The sequence below is a fragment of the Amblyomma maculatum genome, chromosome 4, assembly GCF_055883805.1.
Source record: "Amblyomma maculatum isolate TAMU_Amacu chromosome 4, ASM5588380v1, whole genome shotgun sequence".
Taxonomy (NCBI): Eukaryota; Metazoa; Arthropoda; class Arachnida; order Ixodida; family Ixodidae; genus Amblyomma; species Amblyomma maculatum.
This window is the reverse complement of record NC_139347.1, coordinates 44,647,794-44,661,646: the sequence shown is the minus strand read 5'-3', so window position 1 is coordinate 44,661,646 and position 13,853 is coordinate 44,647,794. Positions and strand designations below refer to the sequence as shown.

General features: G+C 44.9%; 1 protein-coding gene across 2 annotated transcripts in view; it reads right to left on the bottom strand.

The window, feature by feature from the left end:
* mesh (sushi domain containing 2 mesh) overlaps positions 1–13,214 on the bottom strand; it is a 38,223-nt gene extending 25,009 nt beyond the window's left edge. Inside the window, exons 1-4 of one of the 2 annotated variants that reach the window (XM_084601267.1) lie at positions 12,926–13,214; positions 9,981–10,258; positions 916–1,124; positions 422–578 (exon numbers count right to left, since the gene is read on the bottom strand). In XM_084601267.1, the coding sequence (XP_084457393.1) occupies positions 422–578; positions 916–1,124; positions 9,981–10,077 (463 nt within the window). In that variant the 5' untranslated portion in view covers positions 10,078–10,258; positions 12,926–13,214. The remainder of the gene's footprint in view (positions 1–421; positions 579–915; positions 1,125–9,980; positions 10,259–12,925) is intronic. The other variant, XM_084601266.1, reaches the window with a different exon arrangement.
* Between the last annotated feature and the right edge of the window lie 639 nt (positions 13,215–13,853).

Below are 13,853 nucleotides of genomic sequence, written 5' to 3'. Positions count from 1 at the left end.
TTGCAAGTTTCTCCTTTAGTTAGCTTTGATAAGCTGTAAAGCATAAATCGTTTTGTAAGCACAGCATTGTGCAGCAGCTTACGAGGGAAATGCTAAGATCAGAATTCGGATATGAGGAAGGTTTGCGGTATATGCTGTTGGATCATCACCATCATATATCTAGAGCCTTCCTCATCTCCACATACTGTTCTCGCTAGTTTGCTGCTCTACTGTTTTCCAGCTCTGGGTAGGACAAATAATATGGCGCCGCAAGATCGAGGTTAGGAATCATATCCTAGACACTGCGGCGTGCCCTTGGCACATTGTTCTTCTCAGCGGAACTTGCTCATAAGGTTCAGTGCATTGTCAGAAAAATTGCATGCAATGGTACGAAGGCGGCACGCGATCCAGTGCAGCTCGCTTGAGTCCCTGTACTGCTCACCGGGTATATCCCGCACCATGCTCTGGTAGCTGAGCCACGGTGCAATCAAGGCTGGGTCTTTCTCTCGGATTGTGTCCTCGGGCCTCATTGGGAAGCGTACGGGAAACCGGTACGTGGCAGGCGCACCGCTGAAGTGAAGATAGCCGTTCAGATGAACCTGCGCGGCACCCAGAAAAAAAAAAAGTTTTCTGTATTCTCGGGTGGAACAAGACAACAGTTGCTTTGAGTCAAGGAGCACGCAAAAATTCGTACATGACGTTGCTTTCTACATTGCCCGAGAAATGTATATAGATGCGCATAGTGATCGCTGATTATATGCTATTGGACCAAGGCAGAAGCAGCGTCATTCCAGGCGATAAACCGTGCGCAAACAAAAAAATCTATTTTGTTGACGGAAGAAGTCTAAGAAATGCATGGTCAAAACGGGTCAAGCTGCCTCCTTCCTCCCCCCACCTCACCCCTTTTCTGCTTCAACATATTACACAATTGTTCACCTTGATGTACTTGTAGTGGAAGCCGAAGAAAGGGAGCCTGGCCTGCAGCGAGACCTCGCTCTCCTGCTTACTGGAGTCGATGGTGACGAGGTCGTAACGGTCGTACGGGTACATGAGCGTCTTGCGGAACGTCTGGTAGTCGGACGGGCGCTGTGGGTACACCAGCCTGTCCTCGATGGCGTACCGGTCAGGATCGGCTGAGCCGCCCACTGCAGTGGGTGCGCAAAGAAGCGGTCACTTATTGTACTTACTTTTTCGCCAGGCATAGAGCTCCAAACGGTAAACAGAATGACAAATATGAGTAAGTGAAACGAAGACGCGGCGCGCAGCAGTAATGTCCCGAAAATTAGCTTGCTGACTAGCAGAACCCGAACTGATAAGATGTCGGCACTGCCAGTTATCCGGACATGCATGCGCTGGGGCTTCGTGTCCTCGTTTTCCTACAGAGCTTAGCCAGGATTGCACGACTTCATATCAAGGTAACCAGATGCAAATACCCGGCCTTTTGTTGGTCTATATGTGAGATCTGGACAGTTGCGACAAGTGGGTTCTGAGTCCCACACTCCTCCCCCATTAATTTCGAATTGGTCATTTCATGCGCTATCAGCGGCCCCTCTATTCCCCGGAAACCTATTCGTGCACGTGAATCTCTCAGCCCTGCTACACTTGCGCAAGAGGGTTAGCTTTTCTTCACATTACGTGTCCTGCTCATGTTCATCCTCATCAGCCTTACTATTAATCCGATGCAGGGTAAATGCCTCTCCCTCGATTAAACCGGTCTTGTCTGCAAACTTGCTAATTTTACTCGCTCACCTAACTTTCCGCACTCCCCCCGCCCCTCCTTCTCTGGCACGATTGTCTTCGAATTCAATCAGTCACCCTTAGCGACCATCGGTTATCCTTGCTTTTCATTCATGCCCTGCCCATTTATCCTCCTCAATTTCGTCTTTGTTCCCCGACTAAGTCTCGTTCTAGTTATTTCACTTTCATGTTCCGGATCTGCGGTCGCTACCCGTCCCATGTAGATGTATTGGCTCGCCACTCCCAATACCGCTCTACGTACACCGTAAACTGCTGCTCCTTGAGAGGCTGCTGAACGTTACTTTAGATTTTTGCTCATTATTTGATGTCCACCGTTCTGGTTTGCCTGTCGGGTCATTTATCATTCTTGCAGTTCGTTCAGCAGAATGGAAAGTTGGGCTAGTTGAAAGCTGTTCATGATGAATAAAAGGGCGCAGACGGAACGTGGACACAGAGAAGAATACAAGACAGGCGCCGTTTTCACAACTGGTTTATTGGGAAAAATACGAACTCTTAAATATGAACAAGTATCTAATCGACAAAACATACAGTCAGCTAACAAATCTAGGAGAAGAAAAAAAAACAATGTCAAAATCTACGCAGATATCCTATTTCTCTCTTAGATAGTGAAACCGAAGGCTTGCTTACACAGTTACCATATGATGCAATGTAGAACGCTTCCATCACCTCTCTGGTTCTTTGCTGATGACGAAATAAGACCTGTGTATCTTCAAAGATAGGACTGCAATTGTTACACTCTCGCAGGTGTTCACTCACCCCAGAAGAGCTATCATTTTTGTGTTCACGAAGTCGAATATTTAAACATCGCCCAGTTTGTCCTATGTAAGCCAAACCGCAGAGAAAAGGAATTTTGTACACCACACCAGATTCACAACGCACAAACCTTGCTCTATGCTTTACTTTTCAGTTGCGGGAATCATTGGCTACATTTTCTGTCTTTCTTTGCACAAGATGACAATCTTCCCAACTTAAAAGGGGCGGATAGGGCTATTCCTACATCATATCTTTCTTGCGACATGTTTCAACCCGTGTGACAGGCGATGGATGTATGGGATGACAGCACGCTTCTTCATGTTCATTTGAGTGGGTGATACGCGGCCTTTGACCCATTTCAATAGCTTAATGCATGACTGTGAAATGACATTATTGGGGTAACCTGCGTTAGACAATCTAGAAACTTGGATATTGAAGCTATCAGGGAGAACATATGGGCATGATTTTGCAAGGCAGGATATCTGAGACAAGAAACCGCTATTCCGTTTTTAACTAGTTTCGAATGTTGTGAGCTGTTATTGAGCAGTGTTTTTTTTTTTTTTTTTTATCTAGGTCAGTATTGCCAACAAACGTGTGTGGATGAAGTGCAGCTTTAGATTAAGAAACTGCAACTTATTTTCTTTAGGAACCTCTAAGGTGAATTTGAGCCCTGAGCCACACTCCTTGAAGACTTTTATGATGTTCACCATGCGATTACTAAACCCCCTTCTGTCAATGAAAACCACAAAATCGTCAACATAACGAAATATACTTTTATGCATGCCATCCAACCTCTGGCTAAGGACAGGATCCACGTTGCTAAAAAAAATACTACTCAAAATGGGTGCAACAGGGGACCCGATGCAAATTCCCGACTTCTGTAGATATACCTTGTCTCTCCAACCGACAATTGTGGAACTCAGGTACACAGTCAACAGTTCTAAAAACCCCTCCAACGAGACACCCGATTTATTTATAAACTTAATTTCGTCATTATCCTCCGTTATGCATGACTTCACGGAAGACAAAAGCCGGCCATGTGGTAGGGAGTAATACATGTTTTCAATGTCTATGGTGAAGGCATATGCTGTGCCGGGATTGTGGTCTTTCAGAAAGCTGACGATAGAGTCAGAATTTGGAACACCAAAATGATCTATGTGGACCAACTTCGATAGGTGCTTCTGTAAATTGACGGCCACAAGATTCTGCCAAGTTCCTCGTTCAGACACTATGGCACGGAACGGAATGTCAGGCTTGTGTGTTTTGGCAGAAAAGAAAACTTGAAGTTGATCAAGTTTGGCTGCGCTTACCGAACGGTGCAACTTTTGCAGATTCAACTCTAGAAGGAATAAACCAGTTGTGAAAACCACGCTTGTCTTGTATTCTTCTCTGTGTCCACGTTCCGTCTGCGCCCTTTTATTCATCATTTGCAGTTCGTTCCCATGAGTTACTTAGCAAGGCGCTGTCATCAGCGAATCACAGGTTGAGGTATTCTCCATTAATTCTTATTCCTAACTGTTCCCAATCCAAGGCTCTGAATACGTCCTCTAAGCAAGCAGTGAATATCGCTGGAGAGGTCGTGTCTCCATCATTCTTTATTTGGATTTTATTACTCTTTTTATGGAAGACTGTGTTTGCTGTGCAGCCACTATAGATATATTTTAGTACTTTTGCATGTGCCTCGTCTTCTATACACTGATTTCGCAATGCCTGCACGACTGCTTAAATTCGCCTGAGTAAAATTATATGTCGCAACCAATGAATATTCTTTATAGAATTTCGCTATATTTCCAGCATTTTACCACCTAATTTATAGTGTGTATATTAAGTCCATTGTCAAGTTTTCGTCCTGATATTCAACCTGGCCCTTTGACTGACTATACTCTAGGTTTATTTATTTATTTATTTATTTATTTATTTATTTATTTATTTATTTATTTATTTTATTCTAAATACGGCAGATTATGTATGGTTCTGGCAGGAACGCCACGTGGTGAATATATATATATATATATATATATATATATATATATATATATATATATATAATAAACTCCGGCACAGTAGTCGGGCGTCTGGCACAGTGGTAAGACGCCCGACTACTGTGCCGGAGTTCCCGGGTTCGAACCCGACCTCGGCGGCTGCGTTTCGATGGAGGCGAAACGAAGTGGCGTCCGTGTGCTGTGCGATGTCAGCGCACGTTAAAGATCCCCAGTTGGTCGAAATTACCCCGTAGCCCTCCACTACGGCTCCCCTTTCTCTCTTTCCACTTTCACTCCCACCTTCCTCCCTTCCCTTACGGCGCGGTTCAGGTGTCCACAGAGCAAGTGTGACAGATACTGCGCCTTTCCCTTCCTGTGAACCAACCAACCATATATTTTGCGGGGGTGTCCACGTAATTTGCTGTAGAGTGCGGAGGGAGGGGGATTTTCTCAAGGGGCACTTCCAACAAAAGCATTGCTAAGATCATATATAAGAACCTAAGGCAGAGTGGGTGAGAATAGTTAGATTCAGGGGGTAGAGGCTCGAGGATGCGTGCCTTGTTCTGTTTTACTATAGCGATAATTAACTCAGTAATCACCTCGTAGACGAATAGTAAGCTGATCGTGGTCCGCAATAGTAAAATTTCTCATCCCATTTATTATAGTCTATCACCAAACGTTGACCCACGCCGTTGATGTCGTGAGGAATTCTGTGTACGAGGTGGGGAGTTTTCCTATCACTACATCTCCGCCATCCTTCAAAACATCTCTAGTTACTTGGTCCTCACCTTGCGTGTTTCTCCTTTGCATTGGTAGCACGGCCGCTTTTCTTTATTTCCTGTTTAGCTGCCGGCAAGATACAACATTAGCTAGCATCATTAGTCATTAGCGCCATCATTACTTAGTTACTGTACAAATTGCAGGATTTTTTTACAATCACTGTCTTATTCGCAGTGCCATTTCCTCCTTGTGTCTTATGGTCTACATCTGATTTTCGTCCATCCACAATATCCTCGTCACCGCTTTTAATCTAGCTTTGTAATTTTTATGTAGCATGCTGTACCCCGCTCATATAGTTTACTTTAAGCCTATTGTTTAGTTTTGATGACTCTTCCCGCTTACCTTTACCTATGAAGTTCGAGGCTTTTATGCTTTGACGTTTCTTAATGAAATATTTCGTCTGCTGGGAGAGATTGCCATCATCCTGTCTAGGTACCTTACCCCTAAATTTACTGCGCATTCCGCAATGATATGTGTGAGGTTAATCATTCCATCTGAAAACGATGATCATCATCCTTCGTTAAAGCAGAATAGCTGTTCTCCGACGAGATCCGGAATACCCCTACTTTCGCTCTTTCTCCTATAGCCCATTAACTGGTTTCTTTCTCCCTGGTTCCTCCGTTCTGTGTTCGAATTCAGGCCAATAGACCTCGGTATCCTACGCTCACTAGACCTCACCTGGCCGAACGCCAGGTGAGGTCTTCCACACCATGCACTATCCCAGGATATGCGCACATTACGATTTAAGTCTCAGCGTTCGTATTGTTGTAAGTCTACTTCTGGTTTTCCCGTTTGCGGAAGAGGTTAGTCGTGATTCGTAAACTATATTTCGCTCAGTAAACTCTACTAATATAACGCCGCCTCTGCTATTCGTAGAACAATTTCCATGTCCTCTAGTGGTTTAGTTTGGTTAGTAGGGCTGAACGTCCCAAAGCGATTAAGTTACGATTTCGACTACCTGAGGTTCTTTAACATGCACTGACATCGCACAGCACACGGGCCCCTTACGTTTCGCCTCAATCTAAAAGCGGCCGCTGTGGCCGGGATTCGATCCTGCGTCTTCGGGTTCAGCAGCCAAGCGTCCTAACCACTGAGCCACTGCGGCTGGCTCAGTCCGCCTAGTGCCCGTCCGTATGCCTGAGTGCTGTATTTGGATGTGCTTGATAATTTGAGATGTAGTGACTATAGAAATTCGCCCATCAGTTCAGTGGACTGCGTTTTAATTTTACGCATTGCCGATTCAAAGACTTCGTAGTACATTCGAATTGTCGCACCATCATGACTGGATGGATGTAGATGCGTAGGCTTAGGCAACATCCAAGTTAACTTGTGCGTGTTTTGTTAAATTTAAATTCAGTGACTGGCGCCTTTCCATTGATTCTGAAGAATACCTCTAAGCCGCCAGCTGCATCCAAATTGATCGGAAATCCTCTCCAGTTCTCGTCTCACCTTAAAACACGATAGGAAATGCGTGAGCCCCGTTTAACACTCTATACACATGACCTGTTCTGCCATCATTAACCTTGTCACATCGCATTCAATTTACAATTAGCTACTTGCCCCGACGGCCTGGACCAGTGGTTAAAAGTGCCTGCTGAGCCTAAGGACGCAGGATCAAATACCGGCCGCTGCGGTCGCTTTCGATGGAGGTGAAAAACAAGGCGCGCTTGTACTGTGCGATGTCAGTGCTCGTTAAAGAAGCACAGATAGTCGAAATTTCTGGAGCCCTTCGCAATAGCTTCCCCTCAGCCTGATCGCTTCGGGAAGTTAAACCCATTAAGATATACTAACTAGCCAGTTTAGCTACTTCAGCCGCGCTGCTATATGCCGCCTCACTCGATAAAGTTCTTGCGTTAAACGTTACCAGTACAGCATCCTATATGGGCAATAGATAAGTGGCTCTTCAATATGCGAATAGTATGCTCTTATCACAACGCGTAGTCTTATATAGATGCATATAGCTGTGGGCGCATACCAGAATTTGTTCTGAAAGTTTGCTGCTAAACAGTAAAGCCGTTTACTATTAAAAGTAGTTGTATTTTTTGGGGTCCCCCACGTGCGTTGTCCTTACTACACTCCAAGATAATCCTTCTATATATGTTTTGTATTTGTTAAATTTGCTCTCCTAAACGATTAACCAACACCAGTACGGTCTCCGGCAACCTGATTTAATATCTTACATTAGTGACCATAACCTCGCCATCAAGCTGATATCGTCGCTTGGAGAATTTCTTACAATTTGCTTTCTTTGCAGCGTTATCGTCAAGTTTGATCGTGCAGATAGCCCTTTCTGCAGCTGTGTGGTTGCTCTCAAGTCCATGACTCTGGGACACCTTCTTATCGTGAAGCAACTGCGAGATATTATAAAATGCTGTTATGCATTTGTTGATAGTAATTGTCTAAATTTTCAATGCATGGTGAAAATGTGGTTGTGAAGTAATTTTCTGCACTCGCAGCGAGGAAAAACTGGTTAAGAGTGCCATAGAAAATCAATGGGCCAGTGGCGTTTTTGACGATGACTATGAGGCATCTACGGAATACCGTAAGATACTTTTCTTGAAGCTATTGATATAGTCTCAGCTTTCGATACGTAGCGAAATTTTGCTTCCTTCGCTCACGAATGAGTATTTCCATATAAAACTAACGGTCTGCGTTTGTAAATAATTATGGGACAAAATGCAAAAAATGTTAACACACTTTGATCAACATATTAACAGAAATGGCTTACGCCTTTTATACGGGCCAAGAGTTTGCTCTGAAGTTTGTCCTGCGCTCTCAGAAAGTAAGTCTGACTGTTCAAAACCAGTGGGAGCGTTGTTGAAAATTAATAACAAAAAGAAACAAGTTACACCGAGGGAAGCGCCGTGGATATATTGATTTTAATCGTGATATTTAACAAGATGGGAAATAATTACGTTCAGAAACTCATTTCGAGCGAACGTCCAAAATTCCTTGGTGTGTGGCTGCAACTGTACATCGCAGCTCAAGGTGTATAATAGTTGTGTATTTCGGTATATTGAGGGACTATTTATTGCAGACTTCGATCAATAAACTTAGGTCCTCTTGACTTGATGGCGTTTTCGAGCCAAATTTTGCAAACTACGACTGGAGCAAAAATATCCTCGAGCGACTCCGCTCGTTGAAATGGCGTCGTCTGGTTTCGTGATTACTCAATGGGGCCACGCGCACCGGCGCATGACGTCACAACCATGAGACACCAGCAGGCTGCGGGTGTTTCATTAGTGGCAGTTGTATAAGTGTTGGAAATTCCCATATTATAAATCTAGCTAACCTTGTTTGGCCTGTTGCTCTAACCCTTGTTTGGACATATATCCGTTTTTATTGTGCTGCTTTCTTTTTGTTGTCGTTGTTGTTATTCCAAAGGGGAAATTACGACTCGTTTATCTCTGCCGTGTCTATGTCATCTGTTGCGGTTTTTGTTTTCAAAGGCGATGCAGCTTCCTAATGGATTCATCCTTCATTCATCCTTCTTTTTTCACTGACTGAAATCTCTGCACTTGCGGCCTACACCCCCGCTCGACATTTGCACACCAATGACCCACTGTGCACACAAGTGGTTCGAAGCCGCTGTCCGCTTTCTGGGCAACTTCGCTACAGATGTGTTGAAAATAGTATATAATAATAGGTTTACAGCTGTACTGGATCGACAGAATAAAAAAGTATCGGTAGAAGCATTGAGTTCTACAATAAGTTGCAATTATTCACCAATAAGCTTATTCGTATAGCTGGCTCAGAGTGGTACATCATTGCTACGATACAAACCCACATTGTGTAAAAATTCTGCGACATCTTTCTGCAATTGTTGTACCAAAGCAGATATCTCATAATCAGCGCGCGCTGTAAAATTTCTTCGAGAAACGTATTAGAGAAGAATAGTGACATTATTCCCAGTATTGGCGTTGCTCATAACGACGAATCATTAGTGAGGTCACTAATACAGCCTGATTTTCGATACCGACAACGCATACCCACAAGGTATACAGCTCTCACGAGCTTGCCTAAATTATTATTAAGCCTATGTAGTTATTATAATTATACGAATAATTATACGAAGCTAGGTAATTGGCGTTGGATGACATAGCGGATGACATATTTCCATGTTTTTTAAACATCCGTAGCTAAGCATAAGTTAAGGCAGAAAATGACTGGCATGAAAAATAGACATCACGAAATGCTTACACCTGGCCCGCAAAAAATAAATATAATGATATTGTTTTACAGCTGTGCTGGATCGGCTTGATTAAAAGTGTCGGGTGTTATTCGGAAGTCGGACAACTCACACGCAGCAATTTATTGGTAATTAATCTCTGCTATGATGCAATATCTATTTCCAGTGTTTCTCCGGAATTACAATCTAATTTGGAATGGTTTCCCTACCAATTTCTCAGAAAAGAATAAAAACAGCGGTATTTCTATGATTGTTGAATTACCTGCCTTTCATTAAAGAGATTATCATGCATGCATATACTAAGCTGTTCTGCACAGTCACGAATCACGAAATGCTAAATAAGTATTGAAGCTTGACCCATCATTCATGGAGCAGGCTTGGTGTTTCACCACTGGAGGACCGCGAGCAGCGACAGCTAGGTCACAAGCCACGCCCAAGCAACCGTTAATGTTAGGCTTAGCCCAAAAGCAAACCTTCGTCATCGACACCATCCCTGTGAACGGTGGAGCGCATAGAGACAGATCACCGGGTGTACTTACTGCTTCCAGAGCGGGCATCCTGTGCGCAGCAGAAGGAAGAGATCCATAGCAAGCAGACGACGGTCCATCGCACGTCCGCCATCTTTGTCTTCGACATCCGACCGCCGCCGATCCTGCGGCAGCGCGCCTTCTGTCCAGCCGCAGCGATGAACTGGCGTGGATCGGCCTGCCGGAGCTTATCGCAGGGCGCCGTTGCGTTCCCTGATAACGGACCGAGGAGTTGCCTCCGTGACGAAGTACACCTGCTGTTTGCTTTAGAGAAGAACTCCCAGCATGTTCTGAAATTGGCAAGACGACGCGTCGACGGTGATCAGAGAACCGCTAGTCCCGATCTACCTGTCTCGACGCTCTTGGTTTCCTAAACTTGCTCCGCTCGCGCTAGTGTTATTTCTTTGTTCATTGCACGCAAGTTTAAACGTGCTACTTATGTCTACGGTCTGCAAACAGAAACTCTCGCTGACTAGTAACGTGTATACCTCTGCTCCGTTGAGAAAGAGAGGCCGTTGTACCTAATACGTGACGTTGAGGTTTGGCCGCTAGGTCCGCGTTTACTTGCTGAGGTCGTGTTTGAGCGATGAGTCCAGAGTACGGCACGCGAAGGGCGCGGCTGAGAAGGGAGGAGAGGGAACGAGGCTGCGTGCGTGCTTGCTGCCTTCGTTATCCAGTCCGCCTTCCCTGCGTGCATGCGACGACTCGGAGCACCGCGAAAACACGCTTCTGTTATCCGTTCCGCCAAACAAAGGTGCGCGTTTCGAGTGTACGCGCGTCACACACTATGGACGCCACCAGATGGGTGGTTCTGACCGCTTGTTTCGAGCTTGTGGCCGGTTTATTTACCCTTTCGAGCTCTCAAAGCATTGAAATATCAAACTGCTTCCGAAACAGCGGAAATGGATTTGAAATTAAATGGTTTAGGGCTGTATTCTCTCTCTCTCTTTTTTTCATATCTTTTTGAGTTGCGCAGCTCATCGACATGTCTGGTTAACAGGTGCCTTAAAGCGCGATGGGGCTTCTTGTGTACAGTGGGTAAAGTTTAGCGTATGCGAGTAAAACATGTCTAGGAAGCACGAATTATGTGACCAATATAATGTGTTGGCCATGTCCGGCCCTAACCAATACATTGGCAGCACACTGCGGTAATGTGCCAACGGTCAATGCTACCTTGAGAGCAGCGCATAGATTCAGTTCAGTTCAGTACAGTCGTTCAGTCGTGTCCGACTCTTCGTGACCCTATGGACCATATCACGCCACGCTTTCCGGTCTCTCACTATCCTCCTAACATCACATAACTTCATCTGCAGCGCCTCGAGGATGCCATCTAACCATCGCGTTCGCTGCCTACCCCTTCTCCGGTGACCCTCAACCTTTCCCAACATCAAATCTTTCTCCATAGATTACTTGGAGGCTAAACATTAGGGTTGTCGCTACCGCCCGTAAGAAAATTTGAAGAAAAAAAAATGAAGGGCAAGAGACTGAATATAAGATCTGATTACTTTGTTCACCCTTATTGGAGTAAGCTGGCGAATGATGTTGGTACTCACATATTATGCACTGGGTTGCAACTTTACACGCAACAATAGCATGTTGGCACGTTATCTCATTGTCAAATAAGTACGAATGTTTCATTGTATATTGCTGGTGCCAGTTTGGAAAAGGTTGCATGTATATAGATAAAAGGTGGGGTATCAATAGTGTGAGCTAGTGTGAGTACTGTATGGCGCTTCATCTTTCACGCGGGTGAACGTGCTGCTTCACCTTCATCCTGCTCTCTCCTGTAGATACCCATCGTCATCGCGGAATGTGGTTCGCTGGGTAAACGGCTCATCCAGTCGCTTCTCGCTATGAACTCTTAACGCTTGCCATTTTGCTGATGTACCCTTCTTTTTCATGTAAATAATCATGTAAATAAGTTTTCTCAAAGTGCCATTAAACCTGCTTGTATATATTTTACCAACTTCGAAGATTCAATCCTTCATGAACCCGGAGTCTCTGCACGCTACCAAGTGAAGGCCGGGTCGACTTAGCCCCAGCGTCACGACAACTGGTCTGCAACAAGCCTGATCGGCCAAGCCCGACCGTACATATGTGGTGGAGGTGCGGGCTTCATTCATTCTTAGGTCATTTTTCACAACTGTCATGACGGTTTTATCCTCGTTAGTTTTATTGCTGCTGTTATTGCGCGTGATTTTCGTCGCAGTTAAAACTGCAGCTGGGTTGCGGATTGTACACCTAACAAGCAAAAAAAAAAAAAAAAAAAAAGAAAGAAAAGAAATAATTACTAAAAAGATTTGCAGCGCTAAAAGACGACACAGAGAAAAGAGATACACAGGACGGCGCTTTTTCTCTGTGTCGTCTTTTAGCGCTGCAAATCTTTTTAGTAACTATGAACCAACAAGCCCAGCTTGGAGCCTTGCTACAAAAAGAAATAAATATGGATGTGCGCTTAGCAAGGTTGCCGATACTGGGGTCATATATTTTAGCTGTGGACTACACGTGCTTGCGTATGGCTAAACTGTACAGGCCTTGTCGATGCGAGCGTATTGTCGGCTCACCACTCAAATGAGCTAAGATAACATTGCAGTGCCCCTGGCGCGCGCAGGGGTAAATATTTGTTATAGTGCATTTTTCCTCAGCCGCGTGATCTCTGCCTTGAGCAGACTGTATCTCCAGGCTCGTAAGAATTACGCACCTGATACGCCCACCGATTCGAAGCCCAAATACTTAAGAATACTTATAAAGGAACAAGAATGAAGCATCTGACGCCAAGTCCGCAAATTAAGTTCAAAGCCGAAGGTTTTATACACTGCATAATTACGGCGGTCAAGCGCGATTTTTTTTTTTTTTCGTTAATACCTCCGCGGGAACACGTTTGCGAATTAGGTGGTGAAGTTGCTCTAGGGAAAGGAGGAAAACAAAGCAAGACGGCTGCAAAGTGCCCAACTTACCGTTTTAGTGGTTTTTGCCGACGACGCGTTCAGCGAGCAATTCCTATTAATTCCACGGCGTTTATATTTCCCACCGTTAGCCTTATACACAAGGGCGTAGTAGTGTAATGACAGTGGTCTTTGTTCGAGCGTGTATCCGCAGAACTGCCGTCGTTACAAGGAGACGCGACCGTTAGCCACCCAGGATACGATCCAGGGAAGAGGGTGAGATAAACTCTCGCGTTCTTTTTCTCGCTATCGCCCTTTATGTTCTTCGCAGGTGTTTGCTGGTCTGTTAAACGCGGAGGGATAGGCAAGCTCCTGAACGCAGTGAGTGTCGCCTTTTCCCTTCCTTTGCCCGCACCCTTCTTTCCCCTCTCGCCAGAAAATGCGTTGCGGCTGATAAAGCCACGCCGACTCGGGTAGTATCCGGCGGGGTACCAAATGAGCTTTTTTTTTATTATTTTTTTTTCTCACGTTGTAGCCTCTCGGCGCGTTCAGCAGTCGCCTTCAGCGTGTAACTTCTTCCACGACTCGCATCGCCCTCGCTCACACTCCCGCTACGCTGCTACGCTCCCGCCGTGCAAACTGGAGGAAACTCGGCAGCGGAAAACCGGGTACCTAAAATCACGAGATAGCGTCTTCTAAAAAAACATTGATGCGCTTACGTAAGAAGCGAAAATACAAATATCAGCACAGATAGGATGCTTCAAGTGATATGTGACCAGGAAAATGTATTGTTCTGTTGTATAAAGTTTCACATAGCTTATAGATGAAGCGCACAACGAGGAAAAGCTGTAGTCTCCCTCGAATATTTTACTGATCGTTGGGTCGAATATCCAAACGGTTTGTTTAAGTGAAAATGCAGTGTCTTTGTTTGCAAGCAGTGTTTCTTCCTTGTCTCCAAATACGGGCATTGTGTTCGATCAACGAGATAGGTCGGCGCCGC